At 52.5% G+C, this 27,671-nt stretch overlaps 1 protein-coding gene across 4 annotated transcripts in view; it reads left to right on the top strand.

Annotated features, from left to right (window-relative positions):
- INTS3 (integrator complex subunit 3) overlaps positions 1-27,671 on the top strand; it is a 106,468-nt gene that overhangs the window by 55,196 nt on the left and 23,601 nt on the right. For 2 of the 4 annotated variants that reach the window (XM_063946699.1, XM_063946703.1), the window contains exons 9-24: positions 5,654-5,751; positions 7,187-7,378; positions 7,865-7,952; positions 11,955-12,034; positions 14,298-14,389; positions 15,043-15,149; positions 17,735-17,866; positions 17,997-18,126; positions 18,299-18,353; positions 18,452-18,555; positions 18,842-18,886; positions 19,033-19,153; positions 19,864-20,031; positions 20,168-20,236; positions 25,468-25,543; positions 26,724-26,837. In XM_063946699.1, the coding sequence (XP_063802769.1) occupies positions 5,654-5,751; positions 7,187-7,378; positions 7,865-7,952; positions 11,955-12,034; positions 14,298-14,389; positions 15,043-15,149; positions 17,735-17,866; positions 17,997-18,126; positions 18,299-18,353; positions 18,452-18,555; positions 18,842-18,886; positions 19,033-19,153; positions 19,864-20,031; positions 20,168-20,236; positions 25,468-25,543; positions 26,724-26,837 (1,671 nt within the window). The remainder of the gene's footprint in view (positions 1-5,653; positions 5,752-7,186; positions 7,379-7,864; positions 7,953-11,954; positions 12,035-14,297; positions 14,390-15,042; positions 15,150-17,734; positions 17,867-17,996; positions 18,127-18,298; positions 18,354-18,451; positions 18,556-18,841; positions 18,887-19,032; positions 19,154-19,863; positions 20,032-20,167; positions 20,237-25,467; positions 25,544-26,723; positions 26,838-27,671) is intronic. The other 2 variants (XM_063946700.1, XM_063946701.1) reach the window with 2 other exon arrangements.

The raw sequence follows: 27,671 nt of genomic DNA, 5'->3' as shown, positions 1-27,671 counted from the left end.
TATCCCTCTCCTCTATATGTGTGTTATTATCCCTCTCCTCTATATGTGTGTTATTATCCCTCTCCTCTATATGTGTGTTATTATCCCTCTCCTCTATATGTGTGTTATTATCCCTCTCCTTTATATGTGTGTTATTATCCTTCTCTATATGTGTGTTATTATCCCTCTCCTCTAGATGTGTGTTGTTATCCCTCTCCTCTATATGTGTGTTATCCCTCTCCTCTATATGTGTGTTATTATCCCTCTCCTCTATATGTGTGTTATTATCATTCTCCTCTATATGTGTGTTATTATCCCTCTCCTCTATATGTGTGTTATTATCCCTCTCCTCTATATGTGTGTTATTATCCCTCTCCTCTATATGTGTGTTATTATCATTCTCCTCTATATGTGTGTTATTATCCCTCTCCTCTATATGTGTGTTATTATCCCTCTCCTCTATATGTGTGTTATTATCCCTCTCCTCTATATGTGTGTTATTATCCCTCTCCTCTATATGTGTGTTATTATCCTTCTCCTCTATATGTGTGTTATTATCCCTCTCCTCTATATGTGTGTTATTATCCCTCTCCTCTATATGTGTGTTATTATCCCTCTCCTCTATATGTGTGTTATTATCCCTCTCCTCTATATGTGTGTTATTATCCCTCTCCTCTATATGTGTGTTATTATCCTTCTCCTCTATATGTGTGTTATTATCCCTCTCCTCTAGATGTGTGTTGTTATCCCTCTCCTCTATATGTGTGTTATTATCCCTCTCCTCTATATGTGTGTTATTATCCCTCTCCTCTATATGTGTGTTATTATCATTCTCCTCTATGTGTGTTATTATCCCTCTCCTCTATATGTGTGTTATTATCCCTCTCCTCTATATGTGTGTTTTTATCCCTCTCCTCTATATGTGTGTTATTATCCCTCTCCTCTATATGTGTGTTATTATCCCTCTCCTCTATATGTGTGTTATTATCATTCTCCTCTATATGTGTGTTATTATCCCTCTCCTCTATATGTGTGTTATTATCCCTCTCCTCTATATGTGTGTTATTATCCCTCTCCTCTATATGTGTGTTATTATCCCTCTCCTTTATATGTGTGTTATTATCCTTCTCTATATGTGTGTTATTATCCCTCTCCTCTAGATGTGTGTTGTTATCCCTCTCCTCTATATGTGTGTTATCCCTCTCCTCTATATGTGTGTTATTATCCCTCTCCTCTATATGTGTGTTATTATCATTCTCCTCTATATGTGTGTTATTATCCCTCTCCTCTATATGTGTGTTATTATCCCTCTCCTCTATATGTGTGTTATTATCCCTCTCCTCTATATGTGTGTTATTATCATTCTCCTCTATATGTGTGTTATTATCCCTCTCCTCTATATGTGTGTTATTATCCCTCTCCTCTATATGTGTGTTATTATCCCTCTCCTCTATATGTGTGTTATTATCCCTCTCCTCTATATGTGTGTTATTATCCTTCTCCTCTATATGTGTGTTATTATCCCTCTCCTCTATATGTGTGTTATTATCCCTCTCCTCTATATGTGTGTTATTATCCCTCTCCTCTATATGTGTGTTATTATCCCTCTCCTCTATATGTGTGTTATTATCCCTCTCCTCTATATGTGTGTTATTATCCTTCTCCTCTATATGTGTGTTATTATCCCTCTCCTCTAGATGTGTGTTGTTATCCCTCTCCTCTATATGTGTGTTATTATCCCTCTCCTCTATATGTGTGTTATTATCCCTCTCCTCTATATGTGTGTTATTATCATTCTCCTCTATGTGTGTTATTATCCCTCTCCTCTATATGTGTGTTATTATCCCTCTCCTCTATATGTGTGTTTTTATCCCTCTCCTCTATATGTGTGTTATTATCCCTCTCCTCTATATGTGTGTTATTATCCCTCTCCTCTATATGTGTGTTATTATCCCTCTCCTCTATATGTGTGTTATTATCCCTCTCCTCTATATGTGTGTTATTATCCCTCTCCTCTATATGTGTGTTATTATCCTTCTCCTCTATATGTGTGTTATTATCCCTCTCCTCTATATGTGTGTTATTATCCTTCTCCTCTATATGTGTGTTGTTATCCCTCTCCTCTATATGTGTGTTATTATCCCTCTCCTCTATATGTGTGTTATTATCCCTCTCCTCTATATGTGTGTTATTATCCCTCTCCTCTATATGTGTGTTATTATCCCTCTCCTCTATATGTGTGTTATTATCCCTCTCCTCTATATGTGTGTTATTATCCCTCTCCTCTATATGTGTGTTATTATCCCTCTCCTTTATATGTGTGTTATTATCCTTCTCCTCTATATGTGTGTTATTATCCCTCTCCTCTAGATGTGTGTTGTTATCCCTCTCCTCTATATGTGTGTTATTATCCCTCTCCTCTATATGTGTGTTATTATCCCTCTCCTCTATATGTGTGTTATTATCATTCTCCTCTATATGTGTGTTATTATCCCTCTCCTCTATATGTGTGTTATTATCCCTCTCCTCTATATGTGTGTTATTATCCCTCTCCTCTATATGTGTGTTATTATCATTCTCCTCTATATGTGTGTTATTATCCCTCTCCTCTATATGTGTGTTATTATCCCTCTCCTCTATATGTGTGTTATTATCCCTCTCCTCTATATGTGTGTTATTATCCCTCTCCTCTATATGTGTGTTATTATCCTTCTCCTCTATATGTGTGTTATTATCCCTCTCCTCTATATGTGTGTTATTATCCCTCTCCTCTATATGTGTGTTATTATCCCTCTCCTCTATATGTGTGTTATTATCCCTCTCCTCTATATGTGTGTTATTATCCCTCTCCTCTATATGTGTGTTATTATCCTTCTCCTCTATATGTGTGTTATTATCCTTCTCCTCTATATGTGTGTTATTATCCCTCTCCTCTAGATGTGTGTTGTTATCCCTCTCCTCTATATGTGTGTTATTATCCCTCTCCTCTATATGTGTGTTATTATCCCTCTCCTCTATATGTGTGTTATTATCATTCTCCTCTATATGTGTGTTATTATCCCTCTCCTCTATATGTGTGTTATTATCCCTCTCCTCTATATGTGTGTTATTATCCCTCTCCTCTATATGTGTGTTATTATCATTCTCCTCTATATGTGTGTTATTATCCCTCTCCTCTATATGTGTGTTATTATCCCTCTCCTCTATATGTGTGTTTTTATCCCTCTCCTCTATATGTGTGTTATTATCATTCTCCTCTATATGTGTGTTATTATCCCTCTCCTCTATATGTGTGTTATTATCCCTCTCCTCTATATGTGTGTTATTATCCCTCTCCTCTATATGTGTGTTATTATCCCTCTCCTCTATATGTGTGTTATTATCCCTCTCCTCTATATGTGTGTTATTATCCCTCTCCTCTATATGTGTGTTATTATCCCTCTCCTTTATATGTGTGTTATTATCCTTCTCCTCTATATGTGTGTTATTATCCCTCTCCTCTAGATGTGTGTTGTTATCCCTCTCCTCTATATGTGTGTTATTATCCCTCTCCTCTATATGTGTGTTATTATCCCTCTCCTCTATATGTGTGTTATTATCATTCTCCTCTATATGTGTGTTATTATCCCTCTCCTCTATATGTGTGTTATTATCCCTCTCCTCTATATGTGTGTTATTATCCCTCTCCTCTATATGTGTGTTATTATCATTCTCCTCTATATGTGTGTTATTATCCCTCTCCTCTATATGTGTGTTATTATCCCTCTCCTCTATATGTGTGTTATTATCCCTCTCCTCTATATGTGTGTTATTATCCCTCTCCTCTATATGTGTGTTATTATCCCTCTCCTCTATATGTGTGTTATTATCCCTCTCCTCTATATGTGTGTTATTATCCCTCTCCTCTATATGTGTGTTATTATCCCTCTCCTCTATATGTGTGTTATTATCCCTCTCCTCTATATGTGTGTTATTATCCTTCTCCTCTATATGTGTGTTATTATCCCTCTCCTCTAGATGTGTGTTGTTATCCCTCTCCTCTATATGTGTGTTATTATCCCTCTCCTCTATATGTGTGTTATTATCCCTCTCCTCTATATGTGTGTTATTATCATTCTCCTCTATATGTGTGTTATTATCCCTCTCCTCTATATGTGTGTTATTATCCCTCTCCTCTATATGTGTGTTTTTATCCCTCTCCTCTATATGTGTGTTATTATCCCTCTCCTCTATATGTGTGTTATTATCCCTCTCCTCTATATGTGTGTTATTATCCCTCTCCTCTATATGTGTGTTATTATCCCTCTCCTCTATATGTGTGTTATTATCCCTCTCCTCTATATGTGTGTTATTATCCCTCTCCTCTATATGTGTGTTATTATCCCTCTCCTCTATATGTGTGTTGTACCGGAGGGGGTCCGGCTGGTATACAGAGATGATTGAGCTGGGACGCATGGGTTGTGGAGGAGGAATAAGTGAAGCCTCTGCAGTGCCTCCGTTACATTATAAGGATGGTGGCTGCAAATACTGTATACTGTCAGTATATTTCTATAGGAGCGCCAGTGGGTATTATAGCCTAATTCCATGGTGAGGGGATCACCTATGTAGGTTATACATCCATAGGCTGCTACTTTTGTGCAGTAAGAGGAACCCACGATTGTACTTCTTTATGCTGGTGGTCCCCCCCCCCCATACCCCCGGCCCCCCACCTGCACAGGGCCTAATTATTTCCCCGCTCCGCTCTCTGGCGCTGGGCTCTGTGGAACATCTATTTATAGACGCTTTCTCCTGAGCCGCTCTGCACCGGCAGCTGCCTCCTCTCACCCATCTTCCAGTCTGCTCGCCCCCGGCCCCCCCTTGCACTGTGAGCCGGAGGTTAGCGGGGGCTCGTAGGTATGTGCATGAGATAAGCAGCTGGGGGGGGGGTCCCCTTATTATCGCTCACAGGCGAGCGGCTGTATTATGCAGTTGTTGTGCTCTGGCAGCACATTAACCCCTTCACTCCTGCCCGTCAGCGCCAATCCCTCGGAGCTTATATATGTCACTTCCATCCTGACAGCGGCCCATTAGCAGCTGCTCTTATTTCCCTGCGGCCCTGCGCTCCCATAGGCATTGCGCCACATATGGCCTGTACTGTGGGAAGCAGCACAAGACATTAACATGTAATAAATTGCGCGATTTCAGTATACGGACGGTCGGCTTTCAGGTCATGTGACACTCCCTGTATTACTACACATTGGCTGTAATAACTAGAACGCGTCCATCGCTCCGCTGCCTGGTGCACCTTGCACTCCCCCGGGTCATGTGGGTGGCTGGGGGGTGGTGACTGGGGATCCGCCCCACACCTTATGTTTTGGGGTACAAATCGCTAACGCTCTGTTAATTATTTGCTCAGCTACTCAGCTTTATGGCGGCACCTTACGCCGCGGCGCGGTCACAGCACTACATGCCTGACGGGAGCTCCCAGTCTCGTTTCCCTGGTGCACACAGTCTGGGGTCCATTTATTTTCTTAGCAGCCAATTAACCAGTGACCCCAGATCAGTGAGGCGGCAATGCTAACCACTGTGCCGCCAGTAGTAGTTTGGGATCATTGCACGGTTGACTGCCCATTGTTCCAGCGGGATCCATAGATTGTGAGCTCCTGCGGTGATAATTTGTTCTCGTCCTTTGTAGGAATACTCCAGCTGCTGCAGTCTCGCACATCCCGGAAGTTCCTGGCGTGTCGACTGACCCCCGATATGGAGACCAAGCTCCTCTTCATGACATCACGGGTACGGGAATGGTAACAACGCGGCCTTTCTGCGAACAGACGTGTCGCAGCGAGCCTGTGATTCAGTTGAACTGGGCAAATGGTGTTGAGAGAGTTCCTGAATCACATCTTCATTCTCCCATAATCCCCTGGTCTGTACGCCCCCTCCCCAAGCCCCAATTATCTGGCCTCCTCGGGCGAGCGATCGCGTTAGCTTTGACGGTTTGTTATTATGAATGGGATAATAGCCTGCTCTAGATCCAGATCGATATCCCTCAGCCCTCTGCTCCTCTCCCGATCACTGAGGTGGAACCTCCATGTGTGGAAGGAAGAGCCATCGATGTGTAAGATACACACGTCCCCTGTATAAGAAGCATTGCGGAGGCTCCACCAGGCGTATCTAGACGTGTGAACCCTGGTTTCTGTCTCCGCTCAGCTGGAGAGATGTGAATTCTGACAGGCGTATCAGGTTCTGCGATATCTGCTAGATAGTGGAGCGGATCTGATTGCTACACGTGTGTACTGTATATGAGGCATTCAGCTTCCCGTGCCCTCAGAAACACACTGTAGTGGTAGTGTTAGCGCCATTTATCCGTGTATAGGTGTAGCTGGCTTGCCAATGTCACAGAAACCTCCTATTATTTAGTATTAAGGTGACGTAGGTTGCTGCAGGGCCTTTCTTGCAGAAGGCACTCTAAGCGTGAGGCATTAGGTTAGTCTTTGTTCTCCAATTCTTGGTAGGAGCCTGTCTGGATAGGTTATAGGTGCTGAGATCTGGTTCTCCGGGTCTAGATAAGGGAGAGGGACTCTGAAAGGGATCAGTAGGTCTAAACCGTCTGTGGATCTTGTTAGAAGATTGCAAAGACGAAGCTCTGCATCTTAGGCTGAGATGTCACCGGCTGACCTCTCTTAGTCTAGTCTGAAGACCAGGGAGGCCGAGTTCTGATCAGATAGGGGTATTGTAACCTTATCAGAGACTTCATATCTTGATGGGAGGTCATGCTGTCTTTAGGCTGAGATGTCACTTGGTGGCTTCCCCATGTCTTGTTAGAAGATCAGGAGGACCAAGTTCTGATCCGTTAGGGTTATTAGGAACTTATTGGGTCCACAGCTCGTACAGAGCCCAAACGCTCTTAGCCGTTCTAGTGGAGCTTCTGAAGCCTTGATTCCTTAGGACTTGTTAACTGTCTCCAGTAGAAGACCTCCCTATGCTTAAGAGGATCATTGAGGTTCTCTAACGGTGGGCTGTGAGGTTGAGTTCTTTTGGCTGTAGTTAAGAAGTAACGTCGTTCTCTGGGTGTTAGAGACCAGGGGATCAGTAACCAAGAGAGGACTAGGTGTACGTTCTGCATGTCTGGGGGTAGTTAGGAGGGACATTATTCAGCTGGCGCTGTTATGGTCTTTGCATTGGGTCTTTCTGGTCTAATCAACATCTCCCTTCTCCTCCTCCCACCCAGGTGCGCTTCGGTCAGCAGAAGAGGTACCAAGATTGGTTCCAGCGCCAGTACCTCTCCACCCCGGACAGCCAATCCCTACGCTGCGACCTGATCCGCTATATCTGTGGGGTGGTGCACCCGTCTAATGAGGTGCTCAGCTCCGACGTCCTGCCTCGCTGGGCGATCATCGGGTGGCTGCTGACCACCTGCACGGTGAGTGACGCTCCCTCGTACAGACAGACTGAGCCCAGCCGCACAGTGCGCAACGGGGGGCAGACTGTAAAAGGGCGCTGTATCCATGCGGTACGCCATGGCACCCGTTCCGCGGCAGTGAATACACTGCAATATACTCCTGTGTCATGCTGGGGTTTCCAAAACTCAGTCCTCAAGGCGCACTGACAGTCCAGGTTTTCAGGATACACAAGCCTTCAGCAATGGTGACTTAAGTAGCACCTCAGTCATTTTGGTTTAAACCATCTGCACTCAAACATGGATATCCCTAAAACCTGGACTGTTACTAAAATGAACTCTTTGCAGTCGGCCATTAATTCCACAATTTGTCCTTATAAACCGCCCACTAGGGGAGCTGTTCTGATGATTGTGCCTCACCAGAGGGGTGATATGGCAGCTTGCACGCCCTCTGCAGGATACTCTATGAATGGCAGCCAGCTTCTCCAACTTATGTCTTCTTTCTTCCAGTCCAACGTGGCTGCGTCCAACGCCAAGCTGGCCCTGTTTTACGATTGGCTGTTCTTCAGTCCGGAGAAGGACAGCATCATGAACATTGGTAAGATGAGATCACCGTGTCGCTTTACCTGTGTGATGTTTCCCCTAGGAAGAACGCTCTGCAGGCTGTGTGACGCAGAGCGTCTCTTATCTCTGCCTCCACCTTATCTCAATGTCCTTCACCACTTCTCTGCTGCCTTTCATCAGCCGGCTTCTCCCCTTCACCCAAACATTCCTGCTCGTGTCTGATGTGTGACCCGGGAGGGGGTGTGTGAATGTGCCGGTCAATTACATCAACACTGGAAAGATACCACTCGTGCAGAGCCAGTTTCAGCACTGACGCATGGACCTGGAACCACAACGGACCAGTCAGATCACTTTATTTTATTTTATTAACAGTATCTTATATAGCGCAGCATATTCCGTTGCGCTTTACAATTAGAACAACAGTAATAGAACAAAACTGGGTAAAAACAGACAGACATAGAGGTAGGTAGGCCCTGCTCGCAAGCTTACAATCTATAGGACTTCCGATATGACTGGGGCATATTGCGATTGGAGGACGAGTGCAGCCCCCAAGTGCACTGCGATTATCGTCTCGTGCCCCAGTGACCTGATAGACTGCACTCTCAGTGATGTCACTGGCTCCTAGTGACTGGATAGGCTGCACTCTCAGTGATGTCACTGGCACCTAGTGACTGGATAGGCTGCACTCTCAGTGATGTTACTGGTTCCTAGTGACTGGATAGGCTGCACTCTCAGTGATGTCACTGGCTCCTAGTGACTGGATAGGCTGCACTCTCAGTGATGTTACTGGTTCCTAGTGACTGGATAGGCTGCACTCTCAGTGATGTCACTGGGTCCTAGTGACGGGATAGGCTGCACTCTCAGTGATGTCACTGGCTCCTAGTGACTGGATAGGCTGCACTCTCAGTGATGTCACTGGGTCCTAGTGACTGGATAGGCCGCACTCTCAGTGATGTCACTGGCACCTAGTGACTGGATAGGCTGCACTCTCAGTGATGTTACTGGTTCCTAGTGACTGGATAGGCTGCACTCTCAGTGATGTCACTGGGTCCTAGTGACTGGATAGGCCGCACTCTCAGTGATGTCACTGGCTCCTAGTGACTGGATAGGCTGCACTCTCAGTGATGTCACTGGTTCCTAGTGACTGGATAGGCTGCACTCTCAGTGATGTCACTGGCTCCTAGTGACTGGATAGGCTGCACTCTCAGTGATGTCACTGGCACCTAGTGACTGGATAGGCTGCACTCTCAGTGATGTTACTGGTTCCTAGTGACTGGATAGGCTGCACTCTCAGTGATGTTACTGGTTCCTAGTGACTGGATAGGCTGCACTCTCAGTGATGTCACTGGCTCCTAGTGACTGGATAGGCCGCACTCTCAGTGATGTCACTGGCTCCTAGTGACTGGATAGGCTGCACTCTCAGTGATGTCACTGGCACCTAGTGACTGGATAGGCTGCACTCTCAGTGATGTTACTGGTTCCTAGTGACTGGATAGGCTGCACTCTCAGTGATGTCACTGGGTCCTAGTGACTGGATAGGCCGCACTCTCAGTGATGTCACTGGCTCCTAGTGACTGGATAGGCTGCGCTCGTAGTGATGTTACTGGTTCCTAGTGACTGGATAGGCTGCGCTCTCAGTGATGTCACTGGCTCCTAGTGACTGGATAGGCTGCACTCTCAGTGATGTTACTGGTTCCTAGTGACCGGATAGGCTGCACTCTCAGTGATGTTACTGGTTCCTAGTGACCGGATAGGCTTTGCTCTCGTGATGTCACTGGTTCCTAGTGACCGGGATAGGCTGCGCTCTCGTGATGTCACTGGTTCCTAGTGACTGGATAGGCTGCACTCTCAGTGATGTTACTGGTTCCTAGTGACTGGATAGGCTGCACTCTCAGTGATGTTACTGGTTCCTAGTGACTGGATAGGCTGCACTCTCAGTGATGTCACTGGTTCCTAGTGACCGGATAGGCTGCACTCTCAGTGATGTCACTGGCACCTAGTGACTGGATAGGCTACACTCTCAGTGATGTCACTGGCACCTAGTGACTGGATAGGCTGCACTCTCAGTGATGTCACTGGTTCCTAGTGACTAGATAGGCTGCACTGTCAGTGATGTTACTGGTTCCTAGTGACTGGATAGGCTGCACTCTCAGTGATGTCACTGGGTCCTAGTGACTGGATAGGGTGCACTCTCAGTGATGTCACTGGCTCCTAGTGACTGGATAGGCTGCACTCTCAGTGATGTCACTGGCTCCTAGTGACTGGATAGGCTGCACTCTCAGTGATGTCACTGGTTCCTAGTGATCGGATAGGCTGCACTCTCAGTGATGTCACTGGTTCCTAGTGACCGGATAGGCTGCACTCTCAGTGATGTTACTGGTTCCTAGTGACTGGATAGGCTGCACTCTCAGTGATGTTACTGGTTCCTAGTGACTGGATAGGCTGCGCTCTCAGTGATGTTACTGGTTCCTAGTGACCGGATAGGCTGCGCTCTCGTGATGTCACTGGTTCCTAGTGACCGGATAGGCTGCACTCTCAGTGATGTTACTGGTTCCTAGTGACTGGATAGGCTGCACTCTCAGTGATGTTACTGGTTCCTAGTGACTGGATAGGCTGCGCTCTCAGTGATGTTACTGGTTCCTAGTGACCGGATAGGCTGCGCTCTCGTGATGTCACTGGCTCCTAGTGACTGGATAGGCTGCGCTCTCAGTGATGTTACTGGTTCCTAGTGACCGGATAGGCTGTACTCTCGTGATGTCACTGGTTCCTAGTGACTAGATAGGCTGCACTCTCAGTGATGTTACTGGTTCCTAGTGAATGGATAGGCTGCACTCTCAGTGATGTTACTGGTTCCTAGTGACTGGATAGGCTGCGCTCTCAGTGATGTCACTGGCTCCTAGTGACGGGATAGGCTGCGCTCGTAGTGATGTTACTGGTTCCTAGTGACTGGATAGGCCGCACTCTCAGTGATGTCACTGGCTCCTAGTGACTGGATAGGCTGCGCTCGTAGTGATGTTACTGGTTCCTAGTGACTGGATAGGCTGCGCTCTCAGTGATGTTACTGGTTCCTAGTGACCGGATAGGCTGCACTCTCAGTGATGTCACTGATTCCAAGTGACTGGATTAGCTGCGCTCTCAGTGATGTCACTGGTTTGTAGGGATTTGATTGGCTGTCTTTGTGTGAATATTAGCATGAAGCACAGGGTATCTCTCTCCAGTGTGGGTAGGTGATATATGGCCATATTTGGTGCAGTCAGTAATGAGCTGTTAATCCATCTCTGCAGTCACATCCAGTTATCAGGCCCAGACAAGGCTGGATAATTCCCACCCCAGGCAGCGTCTCACCTCCGCTAGATATGTAATAGCTGTTTCATTATTGCCGCTCATTATATTGGCATTGACATGTTCTGTCATACGTCGGACTTGTCACTCTTGGCTGCTGGGTATGAGGTAAAGGAGCCAGGCAGCCATGTTTACTTCCTTGCTCATTAGTGTCTTCTATGAAATGCACTGAGCGGGGTGGGATGGGATAGCAGGCGTTGTGCTGTGATAACCAGGGTCTGTTGTTAGGATGAAACCCCTGAAATGATTCCAGGAAGTCTCTTCCATTTACTTCTGGAGGTGTGGCAGATGCTGTAACTACCCACGCTATGTACGGACCTTCCTCTCACAGAAAGTCGCACCCCATTCTATCCCAAGACCCCCCCATCGTACCTCCCTGTATGTCGTGCACCTCCCATGTCGTATCTGCACACTATCTGCCTGTGTCCCCCCCGTACTGCTTTATATCCCTATAGCCCCTCCTCTCCGTCACCCTCGCTGCTGGTAAGCCTTTGCTGCCATCTATGAACACGTCAGTGCATTCTCCATGTCATCCCCTCCCTGATGTCTGCCGGATAGTACAGTGGCTGCTGACGCCGCGTTCTCTGCTTACCATGATTATAATTGTCTCAGATACATGTAGGTGTAATTTGCATGAATATTGGCCTGTTCCCCGTATCCACATCCTAACCCCGCTAGTCTTTCCCTCCCACAGAACCGGCCATCCTGGTGATGCACCACTCTATGAAGCCGCACCCGGCCATCACCGCCACCCTGCTGGACTTCATGTGCCGGGTATGTGTACAGACAAGCCATCGCCTGCGCTCCGCCCCCCGTATTCTGCGCTGAGAGCGGAGGCCGGAGGTCAGCAGATCGTTAGGACAGAGGCAGGCAGAGGAAAGCCTTTGAATTATACATAGCTCGTTAATGAAGCCATCTGCACACTGCCCTCTGAGGCACAGACGCCTAATGGGCGCACATGAAACGCACAGATGGGAGAAGACGTCACCTCCTCACCTCTGCAGTCCAGAGCTCCGTCTCGCCGGATGGTGGCAGATGTTTACATGGTGGAGGCAATTACTGTGAAGCCGGGAGTGTAGCCGGGGACTCTAATAATCTTACTGGGATCAGGGAATTCTTACATTAAAAAGAAACACAAGAAAAAGCAGATTGTGGTCTTGTGGCAGCGTTGCCGGATGTGAATGGTGGGACTCGGCTAGACCACCCTGACTGCTACACCTGCCCACTCCCCACTGCTTAGTATGGTCTGTAGTCCCCTCCTGTTCTCACCTGTCGTTCCCCGGGATATAGTACTCCGGGAGGTGATCCAAGCACAGTTCTGGCTCCCCCTTTTCCCGCCAGCTCTGGAAACACAGAGAAATGCAAAGAATGTTTCCAATTTTGGAATTCGGTTTAAGGATGTATTCCCATTGGGACCCCAACCTCCGCCCGCCCCAACCCGCGCTCTCAGTGCCCCCTTCCCACTGAGTAATTATTTTATATTTAGTCCAGGATTCTCTTTTCCCAATTTCTCATCTGTGTTATTGGCGTGTGAATCCCTACACTCCTGTATAGCCGCTCATAAATCATCTGTTATTGGCGTGTGAATCCCTACACTCCTGTATAGCTGCTCATATATCATCTGTGATAGGCACAGGGAAACCCTAACGCACATACCGCCTCCTGTGTGGTGTGCTGCGTCCCCTCTGCGCTCCGTGCGCAGTGTCACGTGACAGGCCGGTGACCAGAGCCTCACGTGGCGCTGCGTCCCCTCTGTGCTCCGTGCGCAGTGTCACGTGACAGTCCGGTGACCGGAGCCTCACGTGGTGCTGTGTCCCCTCTGCGCTCCGTGCGCAGTGTCACGTAACAGTCTGGTGACCAGAGCCTCGCGTGGCGCTGCGTCTTCTCTGCGCTCCGTGCGCGGTGTCATGTGACAGTCCGGTGACCAGAGCCTCACATGGCGCTGCATCCCCTCTGCGCTCCGTGCGCAGTGTCACGTGACAGTCCGGTAATCGTAGCCTCACGTGGCGCTGCGTCCCCTCTGTGTGCAGTGTCACGTGACAGTCTGGTGACCAGAGCCTCGCGTGGCGCTGCGTCCCCTCTGCGCTCCGTGCGCAGTGTCACGTGACAGTCCGGTGACCGGAGCCTCACGTGGCTCTGCGTCCCCGCTGCGCTCCGTGCGCAGTGTCACGTAACAGTCTGGTGACCGGAGCCTCACGTGGCGCTGCGTCCCCTCTATGCGCAGTGTCACGTGACAGTCCGGTGACCGGAGCTTCGCGTGGCGCTGCGTCCCCTTTGCGCTCCGTGCGCAGTGTCACGTGACAGTCCGGTAACCGGAGCCTCACGTGGCGCTGCGTCCCCTCTGTGTGCAGTGTCACGTGACAGTCTGGTGACCAGAGCCTCGCGTGGCGCTGCGTCCCCTCTGCGCTCCGTGCGCAGTGTCACGTGACAGTCCGGTGACCGGAGCCTCACGTGGCTCTGCGTCCCCGCTGCGCTCCGTGCACAGTGTCACGTAACAGTCTGGTGACCGGAGCCTCATGTGGCGCTGCGTCCCCTCTGTGCGCAGTGTCACGTGACAGTCCGGTGTCCGGAGCCTCGCGTGGCGCTGCGTCCCCTTTGCGCTCCGTGCGCAGTGTTACGTGACAGTCCGGTGACCGGAGCCTCGCGTGGCGCTGCGTCCCCTCTGTGCGCAGTGTCATGTGACAGTCCGGTGTCCGGAGCCTCACGTGGCGCTGCGTCCCCTCTGCGCAGTGTCACGTGACAGTCCGGTGACCGGAGCCTCGCGTGGCGCTGCGTCCCCTTTGCGCTCCGTGCGCAGTGTCACGTGACAGTCCGGTGTCCGGAGCCTCACGTGGCGCTGCGTCCCCTCTGTGCGCAGTGTCACGTGACAGTCCGGTGACCGGAGATTCCTGGCTCTGCACATGTGCACTATGAGAACATAGCGCGGACTGTGAATAAGTTCTTACAGGGCTTCCACTTAGTTCTGCAGAAATTCAGCTTATTGAGACATCACAATGAGTTCGTTGCTTGATTTGTTATTGTTTGTTTTGTTTTGTAGATAATACCCAATTTTTACCCTCCTCTAGAGGGGAACGTCAGACAAGGGGTGTTCAGTTCCCTCACCCACATCATGGAGAAGAGGGTCTTGGCGTAAGTACAAAGGGGAATTGCGGTGGGGTGTGGCGCGGGCCGGCGCAGCGTTTTTATAACCGCTGCCTGTTATGTGGCTTCACACATTACCGCTCTGTAAGCGCTGCACCGTAGCCGTGATGTATGAAGTGATAGCACGCCCTGGGGTGCCTCGTGCCGTAGCGGGTTTAGTGCGAGCTGTGCGGCATGCACTAGACATGGTGACGTGGGGTCGATGCTCCCACACTACATCTCGCTGAGGCCACGACCATTATAATTCCCATCGCTAGTACCAGAAGTGTCAGCAGGGCTGGGAAGCGTGCAGCCTCTCCTCTGTTTTGTGGCGGGGGTCTCCCGTAGGCTGGTGAGACAGGTCAGAGGTGGTCCGAGAGAGGCACGGGGTATACTCTCTGGTGGGTCCAGATCAGATTTGTGAGTTCTATAAAAGAAGCGTATTGACTTGTCCGTCCGGCTTCCCAGTATAGCCCAGTAGTTGATATGCGCACGGCTCCCCGTTTCTCGTGGTTCCAGAGCATGCGCAGTTACAAACACGCAAGTTGCGTTCCGCTAATGTGTGTACCCTCCGCTACGGATTGTCCTATAGGTGAGCTCGCACTTGGGATGTGCACTTCTGTATTGCTAACTCTTCCACTTGTCTCTTCTATTACATTTAGACACTTGGCTCCATTGTTCCACAACCCCAAATTAGACAAAGAATTGCGATCGATGCTCAGAGAAAAGTTTCCAGAGTTTTGTAACCTCCCATCTCCTGCATCAGAAAGTAAGGGCTGCACGTGAGTATGTGCTGGTCTGACGCTCTCTTCTGTCATCGCCTATTGTCACTGCTCTTTTCTTTTTTTTTTCTTGCTCCCTGGTTGCCGGCCGGCTGCTGCTCCCTGGTTGCCGGCCGGCTGCTGCTCCCTGGTTGCCGGCCGGCTGCTGCTCCCTGGTTGCCGGCCGGCTGCTGCTCCCTGGTTGCCGGCCGGCTGCTGCTCCCTCTCTGCTCGCCTGCTTCTCTTTTCTTACGTGCTGCTACTTTCTTATTTCTTGTTGGCTGCTACTCTCTGGCTTATTGCCTGCTGCTGCTCCCTCCTGGTTACTCACCTTCTGCTGCTCCTCCCTTGGTGGCAGCCTGCTGCTGCTCATCTTTTGGTGGCAGCCTGTTGCTGTTTATCCCTTGGTGGCAGCCTGCTGCTGCTAATCCTTCCTGGTTGCTGGCCTGCTGCTGCTCCTCCCTGGTTGTTGGACTGCTGCTGCTCCTCCCTGGTTGCTGGCCTGCTGCTATTGCTCCTCCCTTGTTGCTGGCCTGCTGCTGCTGCTCCTCCTCCCTTGTTGCTGGCCTGCTGCTGCTGCTCCTCCTCCCTTGTTGCTGGCCTGCTGCTGCTGCTCCTCCCTGGTTGCTCGCCTGCTGCTCCTCCTCCCTGGTTGCTCGCCTGCTGCTGCTCCTCCCTGGTTGCTCGACTGCTGCTGCTCCTCTCTGGTTGCTCACCTGCTGCTGCTCCTCCCTGTTGCTCGCCTGCTGCTTCTCCTCCCTGGTTGCTCGCCTGCTGCTCCTCCTCCCTGGTTGCTCGCCTGCTGCTCCTCCTCCCTGGTTGCTCGCCTGCTGCTGTGCTTCTCCTTTCCTGGTTGCTCGCCTGCTGCTTTTGCCCCATCGTTTCCCTACTGCATTGCTCACCTGCTGCTGTTTCTCATCCAATACTCTCTCCTATTTTACGCAGTTTTCTCATTTTCCTATTCTCTTGCTGCAGATAATTCTCCTGCTTGTCTCCCCCAACATCATAATCATCTTAAACGTGAAAATAGTCTTTATTAGTGAAAGATTGGAGTTCAAATGGAGTAGGATTCACTGACAGTGGCCTGTGTCGGTTCTAGTGTCTCGCATCATACATTAGCCCACCTTCTAATCCGTATCACACAGCGGCCCACCTTCTAATCCGTATCACACAGCGGCCCACCTTCTAATCCGTATCACACGGCAGCACCTTCTAAGCCGTATCACACGGCAGCACCTTCTGATCCGTATCACACAGCGGCCCACCTTCTAATCCGTATCACACGGCAGCACCTTTTAATCCGTATCACACAGCGGCCCACCTTCTAATCCGTATCACACAGCGGCCCACCTTCTAATCCATATCACACAGCGGCCCACCTTCTAATCCGTATCACACAGCGGCCCACCTTCTAAACCGTATCACACAGCGGCCCACCTTCTAAGCCGTATCACACAGCGACCCACCTTCTAATCCGTATCACACGGCAGCACCTTCTAATCCGTATCACACAGCAGCCCACCTTCTAATCCGTATCACACAGCGGCCCACCTTCTAATCCATATCACACAGCAGGCCACCTTCTAATCCGTATCACACAGCGGCCCACCTTCTAATCCGTATCACACAGCGGCCCACCTTCTAATCCGTATCACACAGCGGCCCACCTTCTAATCCGTATCACACAGCGGCCCACCTTCTAATCCGTATCACACAGCGGGCCACCTTCTAATCCGTATCACACAGCGGCCCACCTTCTAATCCGTATCACACAGCGGCCCACCTTCTAATCCGTATCACACAGCGGCCCACCTTCTAATCCGTATCACACAGCAGGCCACCTTCTAATCCGTATCACACAGCAGGCCACCTTCTAATCCGTATCACACAGCGGCCCACCTTCTAATCCGTATCACAGCGGCCCACCTTCTAATCCGTATCACAGCGGCCAACCTTCTAATCCGTATCACACAGCGGCCCACCTTCTAATCCGTATCACACAGCGGCCCACCTTCTAATCCGTATCACAGCGGCCCACCTTCTAATCCGTATCACAGCGGCCAACCACCTAATCCGTATCACACAGCGGCCCACCTTCTAATCCGTATCACACAGCGGCCAACCTTCTAATCCGTATCACACAGCGGCCCACCTTCTAATCCGTATCACACAGCAGGCCACCTTCTAATCCGTATCACACAGCGGCCCACCTTCTAATCCGTATCACACAGCGGCCCACCTTCTAATCCGTATCACACAGCGGCCCACCTTCTAATCCGTATCACACAGCGGCCCACCTTCTAATCCGTATCACACAGCGACCCACCTTCTAATCCGTATCACACAGCGGCCCACCTTCTAATCCGTATCACACAGCGGCCCACCTTCTAATCCGTATCACACAGCGGCCCACCTTCTAATCCGTATCACACAGCGGCCCACCTTCTAATTCGTATCACAGCGGCTCAACTTCTAAGCCGTATTACACAGTAGTCCGCCTTCCATGGTGACCCATCAGGTTTACCCCATTTTATGTGGTAACGCCCATATTGTTGGGTGCAGGTGACTAAAATGGTTTAATCGCCGTTCTCAGTAAAGACGGAGGAGCCGGCATCCATGGAGATGGAGAACAGCCTGGCAGACAAGGAGGAGAGCTGCTACGACAATTCGGAGGCTGCGTTCAGTGATGATGAGGAGGAGTTGACCAGCAAGAGTTCGGACAATGGTACTGACCCATCTGTTCTATTTTATTTACCAATCTTCTCTAGAAGGAACATGTATATATCTATGTAAAATCGTTCTCCCCTCCCGCTACCTTCTCTCTCTCTATCCTTACTATCTGGTAATCGCGCCAGAAAAAAAGCGGGAGTTCCGCTTCCATCCCATCAAGGAGCCCATCATTGAGGAGCCCGTGGACATTACCCCGTACTTGGAGCAGCTGGAGGAGCCTGTGAGGGAGAAGGTGGTGGCTCTGCAGAAGGAAAGGTTGGTAAAACCAGTCCCACTGACAGATTTCCCCCCATGTTTTCCTACCTTGTCCCTGCATTACAGATCACCATTGCATGAAGCCACGTTCATAGTTCCCACCTTAATGACGGACCAGCGGCCTGTCTGTGAGTCTTATAGCCTATAGCGTCTGTATGCTTGTGTGTTGCAGTGACATGGAGTCCCAGTGTGAGCTGATGCAGGACATCGTGGAGCAGATTTTGGAGGTGAGTGGCAGGTACACGTGGATCTGCCATGATATTATTGCTGTGACCTCACTTTTCTCTGACACCCTCCTCCCCCTGCTTGTTTCCCCTCTCCGCAGGAAGACTTTGACTCAGAACAGTTATCCGTACTGGCTTCTTGCCTCCAGGAGTTGTTTAAAGCCCATTTTAGAGGAGAGGTCCTTCCAGAGGAGATCACAGAAGAGTAGGTCTTCCCATTTGCTTCATGCCTGCCTGGTTTCCACGTTGGCTGTTCCACACGGCCAGCCTCTGTGGGAGGCCTTCCATGGAAATAAGAAGGGGACCTTAGTTAAATGGTCAGGCTAAGTGTGGTGCAATGTAATGAAAATATGTTTGGTGGGTGGTTGAGACATTGGCAGCCAAGTGGGGGAGGTGTGCTGTCTGGCCCGATGGCTTGTTGGATGCAGTAAGTCATTGCCTGCTAGGTAGGTAGGTTATCCTATGAGTAACATTAATACTTTCATCTACAGGTCTCTGGAGGAGTCGGTGGGGAAGCCCCTTTATCTGATATTTCGGTATGTGTCCTCTAAAACCACCCCTGTACAGTAGCAGCCCCTGAAACACTCCACAACCCCCCAGGAACTGAAAGCTCATTATGGGAGGTTCCACGTCTTCGCCCAATACACCGTAGTCCTCACTCTCTCCCATTACCTCCTTCCAGAAACCTTATCCAGATGCAGGAGGGCAGCAATGGCTTTTCTCTGCTCCTGGACCTTCTCTCCGAGCTCTACCAGAAGCAGCCCAAGATCGGCTACCATCTGCTGTACTACCTGAAGGCCAGGTGAGGAGCCACTCACTGATAACCCTGATTCCCACATGTTGTGTCCCTGTGCCTAGAGGGAAGATCTCTGCTGTCTGCCGCTGTCATTTCACGGACACTGCATCCTCTTATGTTCCGCATTCCCGGGATCCTGTAATGGCCAGGTCACTCATTTACTAAGCCTATCTGCAATTAGTCCTCGTTATCCTGTTTGGGCTGCGGCTGAGGATGTCTGGGGCGTGTAATGTTCTGTACACACCACCTGGCACCCTACCTGCAGCCCGGGCGTTAAGGTGCAGGGATTGTCTTGCGGCTGCATCTGCCCCCTCCGCGGTGTGTGCCTGGGATACATAATCTCCTCATTAATACACTGATCCTACTTAATAACATCCAGTCCCTGCTCTCTCCGTCCGGTCTGTTCATTAGAGATAATTAATTAAAATCCAGAGCGCTCCTTCCCTCCTCCTCCTGGTAAACAGATACGTTTCCTGTCCGGTGAGGCGTTGTATGTGACAACCCCCCCCTCCCCCCCCCCCTCCCAGGTCTGTGCGTAGTTCATGCTCCCTATACGCAGTGGTGGGGAGTTATGGTAACCACCCCAGAAGTGTTCATAGCGGGACCAGTGTCTGGAAGGAATATTACAACGTAATGTTGTCCCCCCCCCGCCCCCAGTTACCCGGTGCTCTCCCCCCGGTACTCACTCTCGCCACTCTCTCTCTTCCCGTATACTGGACGCCCCACTACAGCAAGGCGGCGGCCGGAAAGATGAATTTATATGAGTCCTTTGCCCAGGCCACGCAGCTCGGGGACCTGCACACGTGCTTGATGATGGATATGAAGGCCTGCCAGGAGGACGATGTGCGGCTGCTGTGCTACCTGACGCCTTCTATATACAGCGAGGTGAGACTTCGGCAACAGTGTGATCTGTCCATCCTGACAGTGGCTCTCAGGTGTAAGACGCAGGGTTGTATAGTACTGGTGCATGGGAATGGTGTGCTGCAGCTAGTGGGCAGATCTGACTCTCTCTCTTCTCCAGTTCCCGGATGAAACGCTTAGGAGCGGAGAGCTTCTCAACATGATAGTAGCTGTCATCGACTCTGCCCAGGTAGGTGTGTCCATTGTGTGTCCATTGTGTATCAGTGTGTGTCTGTATTCTCTGACTGCTGTCTCTGCTATCATGCATTGGTGGGCGTGCGGGCTCTTCTATAATGCGTTGGTGGGCTCTGCTATCATGCGTTGGTGGGCAGGTGGGCTCTGCTATCATGCGTTGGTGGGCTCTGCTATCATGCGTTGATGGGCAGGCGGGCTCTACTATCATGCGTTGGTGTGCAGGTGGGCTCTGCTATCATGCGTTGGTGTGCAGGTGGGCTCTGCTATCATGCGTTGGTCGGCAGACGGGCTCTGCTATCATGCGTTGGTGGGCTGACGGGCTCTGCTATCATGCGTTGGTGGGCTCTGCTATCATGTGTTGGTGGGCTCTGCTGTCATGCGTTGGTGGGCAGGCGGGCTCTGCTATCATGCGTTGGTGGGCAGGCGGGCTCTGCTATCATGCGTCGGTGGGCAGGCGGGCTCTGCTATCATGCGTCGGTGGGCAGGCGGGCTCTGCTATCATGCGTTGGTGGGCAGGTGGGCTCTGCTATCATGCGTTGGTGGGCAGGAGGGCTCTGCTGTCATGCGTTGGTGGGCAGGCGGGCTCTGCTATTATGCGTTGTTGGGCGGGAGGGCTCTGCTATCAAGCGTTGGTGGGCAGGCGGGCGGGCTCTTCTATCATGCGTTGGTGGGCGGGCTCTTCTATCATGCGTTGGTGTGCAGGTGGGCTCTGCTATCATGCGTTGGTGTGCAGGTGGGCTCTGCTATCATGCGTTGGTGGGCTGACGGGCTCTGCTATCATGCGTTGGTGGGCTGACGGGCTCTGCTATCATGCGTTCGTGGGCTGACGGGCTCTGCTATCATGCGTTGGTGGGCTCTGCTATCATGTGTTGGTGGGCTCTGCTATCATGTGTTGGTGGGCTCTGCTGTCATGCGTTGGTGGGCAGGCGGGCTCTGCTATCATGCGTTGGTGGGCAGGCGGGCTCTGCTATCATGCGTCGGTGGGCAGGCCGGCTCTGCTATCATGCGTCGGTGGGCAGGCCGGCTCTGCTATCATGCGTTGGTGGGCAGGAGGGCTCTGCTGTCATGCGTTGGTGGGCAGGCGGGCTCTGCTATCATGCGTTGGTGGGCGGGAGGGCTCTGCTATCCAGCGTTGGTGGGCAGGCGGGCGGGCTCTTCTATCATGCGTTGGTGGGCGTGCGGGCTCTTCTATCATGCGTTGGTGGGTGGGCGGGCTCTTCTATCATGCGTTGGTGGGCAGGCTCTTCTGTCATGCGTTGGTGGGCGGGCTCTTCTATCATGCGTTGGTGGGCGAGCAGGCTCTTTTATCATGCGTTGGTGGGCGGGCGGGCTCTGGTATCATGCGTTGGTGGGCGGGCTCTGCTATCATGCGTTGGTGGGCGGGCGGGCGGGCTCTTCTATCATGCGTTGGTGGGTGGGCTCTGCTATCATGCGTTGGTGGGCAGGTGGGCTCTGCTATCATGCGTTGGTGGGCTCTGCTGTCATGCGTTGGTGGGCAGCTGGGCTCTGCTATCATGCGTTGGTGGGCGGGCTCTGCTATCATGCGTTGGTGGGCAGGTGGGCTCTGCTATCATGCGTTGGTGGGCTGGTGGGCTCTGCTGTCATGCGTCGGTGGGCAGGAGGGCTCTGGGCTCTGCTATCATGCGTGGGCGGGCGGGCTCTGCTATCATGCGTTTGTGGGCGGGATCTTCTATCATGCGTTGGTGGGTGGGCTCTTCTATCATGCGTTGGTGTGCGGGCGGGCTCTGCTATCATGCGTTGGTGGGCGGACGGGCTCTGCTATCATGCGTTGGTGGGCAGATGGGCTCTGCTATCATGCGTTGGTGGGCGGGCTCTGCTATCATGCGTTGGTGGGCGGGCTCTGCTATCATGCTTTGGTGGGCGGGTGGGCTCTGCTATCATGCGTTGGTGGGCGGGCTCTGCTATCATGCATTGGTGGGCGGGCGGGCTCTTCTATCATGCGTTGGTGTGCGGGCGGGCTCTGCTATCATGCGTTGGTGGGCGGGCGGGCTCTACTATCATGCGTTGGTGGGCGGGCGGGGTCTGCTATCATGCGTTGGTGGGCGGGCTCTTCTATCATGCGTTGGTGTGCGGGCGGGCTCTGCTGTCATGCGTTGGTGGGCAGGTGGGCTCTGCTGTCATGCGTTGGTGGGCGGGCGAGCTCTGCTGTATTGCGTTGGTGGGCGGGAGGGCTCTGCTGTCATGCGTTGGTGGGCGGGAGGGCTCTGCTGTCATGCGTTGGTGGGTAGGCGGGCTCTGCTGTCATGCGTTGGTGGGCAGGTGGGCTCTGCTGTCATGCGTTGGTGGGCGGGTGGGCTCTGCTGTCATGCGTTGGTGGGCAGGAGGGCTCTGCTGTCATGCGTTGGTGGGCAGGAGGGCTCTGCTGTCATGCGTTGGTGGGCAGGAGGGCTCTTCTATCATGCGTTGGTAGGCAGGTGGGCTTTGCTATCATGCTTTGGTGGGCGGGTGGGCTCTGCTGTCATGCATTGGTGGGCGGGCTCTGCTATCATGCGTTGGTGGGCGGGCGGGCTCTTCTATCATGCGTTGGTGGGCTCTGCTATCATGCGTTGGTGGGCAGGAGGGTTCTGCTATCATGCGTTGGTGGGTTCTGCTATCATGCGTTGGTGGGCTCTGATATCATGCGTTGGTGGGCAGGTGGGCTCTGCTATCATGCGTTGGTGGGCAGGTGGGCTCTGCTATCATGCGTTGGTGGGCAGGTGGGCTCTGTTGTCATGCGTTGGTGGGCAGGTGGGCTCTGCTGCCATGCGTTGGCGGGCAGGTGGGCTCTGCTTTCATGCGTTGGCGGGCAGGTGGGCTCTGCTATCATGCGTTGGTGGGCAGGTGGGCTCTGCTATCATGCGTTGGTGGGCAGGTGGGCTCTGCTATCATGCGTTGGTGGGCAGGTGGGCTCTGCTATCATGCGTTGGTGGGCAGGAGGGCTCTGCTATCATGCGTTGGTGGGCAGGAGGGCTCTGCTATCATGCTTTGGTGGGCAGGAGGGCTCTGCTATCATGCGTTGGTGGGCAGGTGGGCTCTGCTATCATGCGTTGGTGGGCAGGTGGGCTCTGCTATCATGATTTGGTGGGCAGACGGGCTCTGCTATCATGCGTCGGTGTTCAGGAGGGCTCTGTTGTTTGCGTCGGTGGGCAGGCGGGCTCTGCTGTCATGCGTCGGTGGGCAGGCGGGCTCTGCTGTCATGCGTCGGTGGGCAGGCGGGCTCTGCTATCATGCGTCGGTGGGCAGGTGGGCTCTGCTATCATGCGTTGGTGGGCAGGTGGGCTCTGCTATCATGCGTTGGTGGGCAGGCGGGCTCAACTATCATGCGTTGGTGGGCGGGCTCTGCTATCATGCGTTGGTGGGCGGGCTCTTCTGTCATGCGTTGGTGTGCGGGCGGGCTCTGCTGTCATGCGTTGGTGGGCAGGTGGGCTCTGCTGTCATGCGTTGGTGGGCGGGCGAGCTCTGCTGTATTGCGTTGGTGGGCGGGAGGGCTCTGCTGTCATGCGTTGGTGGGCGGGAGGGCTCTGCTGTCATGCGTTGGTGGGTAGGCGGGCTCTGCTGTCATGCGTTGGTGGGCGGGTGGGCTCTGCTGTCATGCGTTGGTGGGCGGGTGGGCTCTGCTGTCATGCGTTGGTGGGCAGGAGGGCTCTGCTGTCATGCGTTGGTGGGCAGGAGGGCTCTGCTGTCATGCGTTGGTGGGCAGGAGGGCTCTTCTGTCATGCGTTGGTAGGCAGGTGGGCTTTGCTGTCATGCTTTGGTGGGCGGGTGGGCTCTGCTGTCATGCATTGGTGGGCGGGCTCTGCTATCATGCGTTGGTGGGCGGGCGGGCTCTTCTATCATGCGTTGGTGGGCTCTGCTATCATGCGTTGGTGGGCAGGAGGGTTCTGCTATCATGCGTTGGTGGGCTCTGCTATCATGCGTTGGTGGGCTCTGATATCATGCGTTGGTGGGCAGGTGGGCTCTGCTATCATGCGTTGGTGGGCAGGTGGGCTCTGCTATCATGCGTTGGTGGGCAGGTGGGCTCTGTTGTCATGCGTTGGTGGGCAGGTGGGCTCTGCTGCCATGCTTTGGTGGGCAGGTGGGCTCTGCTATCATGCGTTGGTGGGCAGGAGGGCTCTGCTATCATGCGTTGGTGGGCAGGAGGGCTCTGCTATCATGCGTTGGTGGGCAGGTGGGCTCTGCTATCATGCGTTGGTGGGCAGGTGGGCTCTGCTATCATGTATTGGTGGGCAGACGGGCTCTGCTATCATGCGTCGGTGTTCAGGAGGGCTCTGTTTGCGTCGGTGGGCAGACGGGCTCTGCTGTCATGCGTCGGTGGGCAGGCGGGCTCTGCTGTCATGCGTCGGTGGGCAGGCGGGCTCTGCTATCATGCGTTGGTGGGCAGGTGGGCTCTGCTATCATGCGTTGGTGGGCAGGTGGGCTCTGCTATCATGCGTTGGTGGGCAGGCGGGCTCTGCTATCATGCGTCTGTGTTCAGGAGGGCTCTGCCGTTTGCGTCGGTGGGCAGGCGGGCTCTGCTGTCATGCGTCGGTGGGCAGGCGGGCTCTGCTATCATGCGTTGTGGGCAGGCGGGCTCTGCTATCATGCGTTGGTGGGCAGGCGGGCTCTGCTGTCATGCGTCGGTGGGCAGGCGGGCTCTGCTATCATGCGTTGTGGGCAGGCGGGCTCTGCTATCATGCGTTGGTGGGCAGGTGGGCTCTGCTATCATGCATTGGTGGGCAGGAGGGCTCTGCTATCATGCGTTGGTGGGCAGGTGGGCTCTGCCATCATGCGTTGGTGGGCAGGAGGGCGCTGCTAACATGCGTTGGTGGGCAGGAGGGCTCTGCTATCATGCGTTGGTGGGCAGGAGGGCTCTGCTATCATGCGTTGGTGGGCAGGAGGGCTCTGCTATCATGCGTTGGTGGGCAGGTGGGCTCTGCTATCATGCGTTGGTGGGCAGGTGGGCTCTGTTATCATGCGTTGGTGGGCAGGTGGGCTCTGCTATCATGCGTTGGTGGGCAGGAGGGCTCTGCTATCATGCGTTGGTGGGCAGGAGGGCTCTGCTATCATGCGTTGGTGGGCAGGAGGGCTCTGCTATCATGCGTTGGTGGGCAGGAGGGCTCTGCTATCATGCGTTGGTGGGCAGGAGGGCTCTGCTATCATGCGTTGGTGGGCAGGTGGGCTCTGCTATCATGCGTTGGTGGGCAGGAGGGCTCTGCTATGACTTGTACGATCCTCTGTCTTGTTCAGCTGCAGGAGTTGGTGTGTCATGTCATGATGGGAAACCTGGTGATGTTCCGGAAAGACTCTGTGTTGAACATTTTAAGTGAGTAGATTGATGTTGATGGTAGGTATGGGCTGGGGACTGTATGGGCAGGGTTGGGTGATGTGAGTTGGCAGCTGGTCACACTGTGTCGGCATGGTTTGGTGATGTCAGGTGCCGGTCACACTGTGTCGGCAGGGTTGGGTGATGTGAGTTGGTAGTCTGTCTCACTGTGTCGGCATGGTTTGGTGATGCCAATTAGGTGCCGGTCACACTGCGTCGGCAGGGTTGGATCATCTGAGTTGGGAGTCGGTCAGACTGTGTCGGCACAGTTGGCTGACGTGAGTTAGGTGCCGGTCACACTGTGTTGACTGACGTGAGTTGGGAGTCGGTCACACTGTGACGGCATGATTGAGTGATGTAAGTTAGGTGCCGGTCACACTGTGTCGGCATGGTTGGGTGATGTGAGTTAGGTGCCGGTCACACTGTTTCGGCATGGTTGGGTGATATGAGTTAGGTGCCGGTCACACTGTTTCGGCATGGTTGGGTGATGTGAGTTAGGTGCTGGTCACACTGTTTCGGCATGGTTGGGTGATATGAGTTAGGTGCCGGTCACACTGTTTCGGCATGGTTGGGTGATATGAGTTAGGTGCCGGTCACACTGTTTCGGCATGGTTGGGTGATGTGAGTTAGGTGCTGGTCACACTGTGTCAGCAGGGTTGGGTGATGTGAGTTAGGTGCCGGTCACACTGTTTCGGCATGGTTGGGTGATATGAGTTAGGTGCCGGTCACACTGTTTCGGCATGGTTGGGTGATGTGAGTTAGGTGCTGGTCACACTGTGTCAGCAGGGTTGGGTGATGTGAGTTAGGTGCTGGTCACACTGTTTCGGCATGGTTGGGTGATATGAGTTAGGTGCCGGTCACACTGTTTCGGCATGGTTGGGTGATGTGAGTTAGGTGCTGGTCACACTGTGTCAGCAGGGTTGGGTGATATGAGTTAGGTGCCGGTCACACTGTTTCGGCATGGTTGGGTGATATGAGTTAGGTGCTGGTCACACTGTGGTGGCATGGTTGGGTGATGTGAGTTAGGTGCCGGTCACACTGTTTCGGCATGGTTGGGTGATGTGAGTTAGGTGCTGGTCACACTGTGTCAGCAGGGTTGGGTGATGTGAGTTAGGTGCCGGTCACACTGTGTCGGCAGGGTTGGCTGTTGTGTACAAAGTGCACTCATCTCCTCTTTCAGTTCAGAGTTTAGAATGGGAGACCTTTGAGCAGTACTGCACATGGCAGCTCTTCCTCGCCCACAATGTTCCCCTGGAGACTATTATCCCCATCCTCCAGCACCTGAAATACAAAGGTGGGTTCCATATATTGTGCTCTGTCTGTGACGTTATTCCCTGCCTTACTCACCCTGTTCCCCTTCCCGACTCTGCTCACACGCCATGCCCTGCCTTACTCACCATGTTCCCCTTCCCCTGCCTGACTCTGCTCACACGCCATGTCCTGACTTACTCACCCTGTTCCCCCTTCCCCTGCCTGACTCTGCTCACACGCCTTGTCCTGCCTTACTCACCCTGTTCCCCATTCCCCTGCCTGACTCTGCTCTCACGCCTTGTCCTGCCTTACTCACCCTGTTCCCCATTCCCCTGCCTGACTCTGCTCACACGCCTTGTCCTGCCTTACTCACCCTGTTCCCCATTCCCCTGCCTGACTCTGCTCACACGCCTTGTCCTGCCTTACTCACCCTGTTCCCCATTCCCCTGCCTGACTCTGCTCACACGCCTTGTCCTGCCTTACTCACCCTGTTCCCCTTCCCCTGCCTGACTCTGCTCTCACGCCTAGTCATGCCTTACTCACCATGTTCCCCTTCCCCTGCCTGACTCTGCTCACACGCCTTGTCCTGCCTTACTCACCCTGTTCCCCATTCCCCTGCCTGACTCTGCTCACGCGCCATGTCCTGCCTTACTCACCCTGTTCCCCTTCCTGACTCTGCTCACACGCCTTGTCCTGCCTTACTCACCCTGTTCCCTTTCCCCTGCCTGACTCTGCTCTCACGCCTTGTCCTGCCTTACTCACCCTGTTCCCCTTCCCCTGCCTGACTCTGCTCTCACGCCTTGTCCTGCCTTACTCACCCTGTTCCCCATTCCCCTGCCTGACTCTGCTCTCACGCCTTGTCCTGCCTTACTCACCC

The sequence above is a fragment of the Pseudophryne corroboree genome, chromosome 12 (assembly GCF_028390025.1).
Source record: "Pseudophryne corroboree isolate aPseCor3 chromosome 12, aPseCor3.hap2, whole genome shotgun sequence".
NCBI lineage: Eukaryota > Metazoa > Chordata > Amphibia > Anura > Myobatrachidae > Pseudophryne > Pseudophryne corroboree.
Note: the sequence above shows the minus strand (reverse complement) of the source record. Positions and strands in the feature narration are given on the sequence as shown.